The sequence below is a fragment of the Gavialis gangeticus genome, unplaced genomic scaffold, assembly GCF_001723915.1.
Source record: "Gavialis gangeticus isolate Ggan-Ray unplaced genomic scaffold, GavGan_comp1, whole genome shotgun sequence".
In the NCBI taxonomy this organism is placed as follows: Eukaryota; Metazoa; Chordata; order Crocodylia; family Gavialidae; genus Gavialis; species Gavialis gangeticus.
The window spans coordinates 5,575,367-5,578,677 of NW_017728993.1; the positions used below are offsets into that span (position 1 = coordinate 5,575,367).

The 3,311-nt window shown below is 44.0% G+C and overlaps 1 protein-coding gene across 1 annotated transcript in view; it reads left to right on the forward strand.

Moving 5' to 3' along the window:
• Nucleotides 1–3,311, forward strand: part of SLC35D1 (solute carrier family 35 member D1) — a 63,641-nt gene that overhangs the window by 23,874 nt on the left and 36,456 nt on the right. Inside the window, exons 11-12 of the mRNA XM_019528290.1 lie at nt 32–610; nt 985–1,061. Of these exons, the coding sequence (XP_019383835.1) occupies nt 32–610; nt 985–1,061 (656 nt within the window). The remainder of the gene's footprint in view (nt 1–31; nt 611–984; nt 1,062–3,311) is intronic.

The following is a 3,311-nucleotide window of genomic DNA, read 5'->3' on the forward strand; positions in this document are numbered from 1 at the left end:
AAGAAAGTCAGTGTTCATATTTTATCTTCAGATGGAAAAACCAAAATATTAGTAGATTCACAGAAAGAAAAAACTTTTGTGGAGAAAATAGTTCAGAGCTTTCTTTATGCTGAAGCACCAGTCAGTAAATTCACATCAAAAGAGAGGAACATTTCAACAACAAAGGCTGAATGTGATGGAAATGACCTTCTTGTGCATGGAGTGAATCCAAAATTAGCAGTATTCTATGAAAGTTTTCCTACACAAGAGATTCCAGTAGCAGTCTCTAAATTGTGCTGGTTTTATGGAAAGCCACTAAGTACCATTTCACACACTCAGAAGAAAGGTAGGTTAGCCCGGTCATCACAACTGAGCTATATATCCATAGCAAAACCCATTGAAATACTTCCATGTGCAGATGTCACATCTCAGTCAGCTCACAACATCTCAATGCAATGTGATGGTTTGGAAAACAAACATGTTATTCAGTCCAGCTCTTATTTTATGGAAGAACCTCTGCCAAGTCAGAACAAAGAAGGAATCTTAGGAGAATGTTCCCAGCCAGCATCATCCTTCAAGGAAGAAACACCAGCTGATACAAAGCTAAATAAGCAGCAGCATTGCTTGGAAGGTAAAAAGCATTGTGATGATTCTTCAGGAGTTTCGCACACCAACAGATTGTTGACATCAAAAGGGTTGCAGAAAGAACCAAATGAGGACACTAACCCCCAGAGAAAAGTAGAACTACCTGAATGCCCACTATCACTACCTACTCTTTTCACTAGCCATCCAGTTATCAGTATACCAACTGCCCAATGTGATACCTAAGAATCTAAGATAGACGTAGTTGAGGCTGAATTTGCAGGTGACATTACTGATATGCTAAAGGAGATCAGTTTCTGATTAGCAAATAATGCTTGTAACAATGGGTTCCCACAGATGGTGTGGAATTCACTTCCAGTTGAACACAACTCTCAATCTAAATGTTAAATTTTCTCAGAACAGCTGATATCCTGTACAAGAACTTGTATAACCAAAAGAGATTTGCCATTGCAATGAATTATGATATAGTGACGTTAAAGGTATATGCATCTCTCAATGATTAATTGATAAGGAGTCTTTATTCAGTGGTTTCACAGGTCACACACAAGAGGCATTTAAGCCCTCTTTCTGAAGTGGAAAATAATTAAGGACTTTATATCTTTCTAAAATTGGGAATGGCTTTGGTTGTGGGTATTTCAAAACATTAAGAATAACTTTGATTTACTCTGAGGACATTTTGAGTTTAAATGTTTAAAAAACAAAACATCCAAAATGATGCATCTCACGTTGATTATACTGAGTCACATCCATGATATAGTTTATAGAATAGCGGACTTTGTTTGTAACACTAACAAAATTTCATGTAGTGGAATTAGCTTCACCCTCTGTTACAATACTGGCTTAGCTGGGTTCCTAGCCAAAATGCATTGAAGACACTATGCCTAGGCATCTGAGCACATTGCATCACTTGTCAGCTAATATTAAATCTATGTTACTGTCTGAGGGCATAAAAAAGAGGTGGGGGATGTTTCTATGTAGGGGCTGTTTCGAACTGAAATGAATACAAGAGGTTAAGATCTGATCCTGTTATTTAGAAGACAGTTGTTACACACAACTACATTTACATAATAAACCTACTGTACTCAGACCTGGTAGTTTAAACATCTAATTAGATAAGCAGTTGTACTTTTCAACATATATGTAACAGCTCCACAATTCAATTATGTGCCTAAATGATGGTGTAGATGATGGTATGAAGGTATGGTAGGTATGATTCTGTGGTTTGCTAGAGTACAGGAAGCTACAGCTGAACACCTAATTTGTTTTCTGACTTGTGTCCCTGTGCTTGTATGTGTAAATATTGTATTTGTAATTATTTGCTTTCTGTCTCCTATATATGGAAGCACTGAGGGACTTGATTGAAGTCAATTTGATTTTTTAAAATTAAGCATTCACTGGCCATGTCTACAGAAGACCCTGACCATGCAGTAGCCTGATACTACTGCGCAGTAACATCGCTTGGCAATAACTGTGATGCAACGCTACCCCGGCATGAAAAAGGTGTTTGTTGGCACTACTGCACAGTAACCTCAGGTTACTATACAGTCATTTAGTGCTTGTTTATACATTTATTTATTGTTTATACAAGTACTAAATGACTGCTCAGTAACAACTGCGCTGTCAGTGTCTTGTGTAGATGCAGCCACTGTTCCCAATACATGTGTGTTCCAAAGCTGTATTACAAAGGCTACCTCTACCTTGGCTTATAGGAGTGGGGCACATAAATTTTGTTTTCAGCTAAATCCAAAAGCATGGTGCTGCCCCCTACTATGATAGGGAGGGGCTCTTGTGTGCTTCCATGGCCAGGTTAGGATGAGGATTGTGCCTTGGGACTGTTGCAAAATGCCCTGCACTGAGCTCAGCTACATTCACTTGGCACAGGGACAGGAATATATCCATCCTACAGTCTATCAATCAAAAGTGCAGAGTACAAAATCTAAAGGAGTGGGAGATCCTTCCTCTTTGGGGTTTAACTTACCAATAATGCACCCCCGCCCCCAGCACATTCCCTCTGAAGCCAGTGAAAGGGACTGTCCTCTAAATCAGTGGTTCTCAACCTTTTTCATGCTGGGACCCATTTGCCAAGATTGATGGCTTATGCCCCTAGCCCTGATACCCACATGCCCCTAGCCCTGCTGGTGCCCAACCCACAGTCTGCTGCCCTCCCAGGCCATGTTGGTGCCCCTCACTCTCAACTTGCAGCCTCCTGGCCCCCTCCACAGCCCTGGCAAAGGGGGCCCCCAACATTGGTGATGTGTAGGGGGTACCCGCAGGTGCACATGCACCCCCTGAGCTTGGTGGTGCACCCCCTGCAAAAAGGTGCTGCTGCCACTGCTGGTGGCATCTGCGGGTGGTCACCTGTCACTACCCCCCTCCCCCCACTGCCAGCAGCACTGGCTGCATCTGCAGGCAGTCCACGATTGCTGCTGGCAGCATCTGCGGGTGGTCCCCACCCCACTCCGCTGCTGACAGTGCTGTGGCCACCTGCGGGAGCTCACTGCTTGCCAGAGCTGTGCTCCCGCTGCTGACAGCACTGCTGAGCAGTGTCTCCTGGCCACCCCACACCTGCGAGTACAGGCACCAGCTCTGGTGTTGTCAGCCTTGGTCACGTAGCTCTCCCTTGGCCCTTCCCCTGTTGAAGGGGCAGGTGCCTTCCCCCCATCCCACCTGCCTTGCTGGAGCCTCAGTGCCCAGCCACCTTCCCGCACTGTCAGTAGGCACCCCCCCCC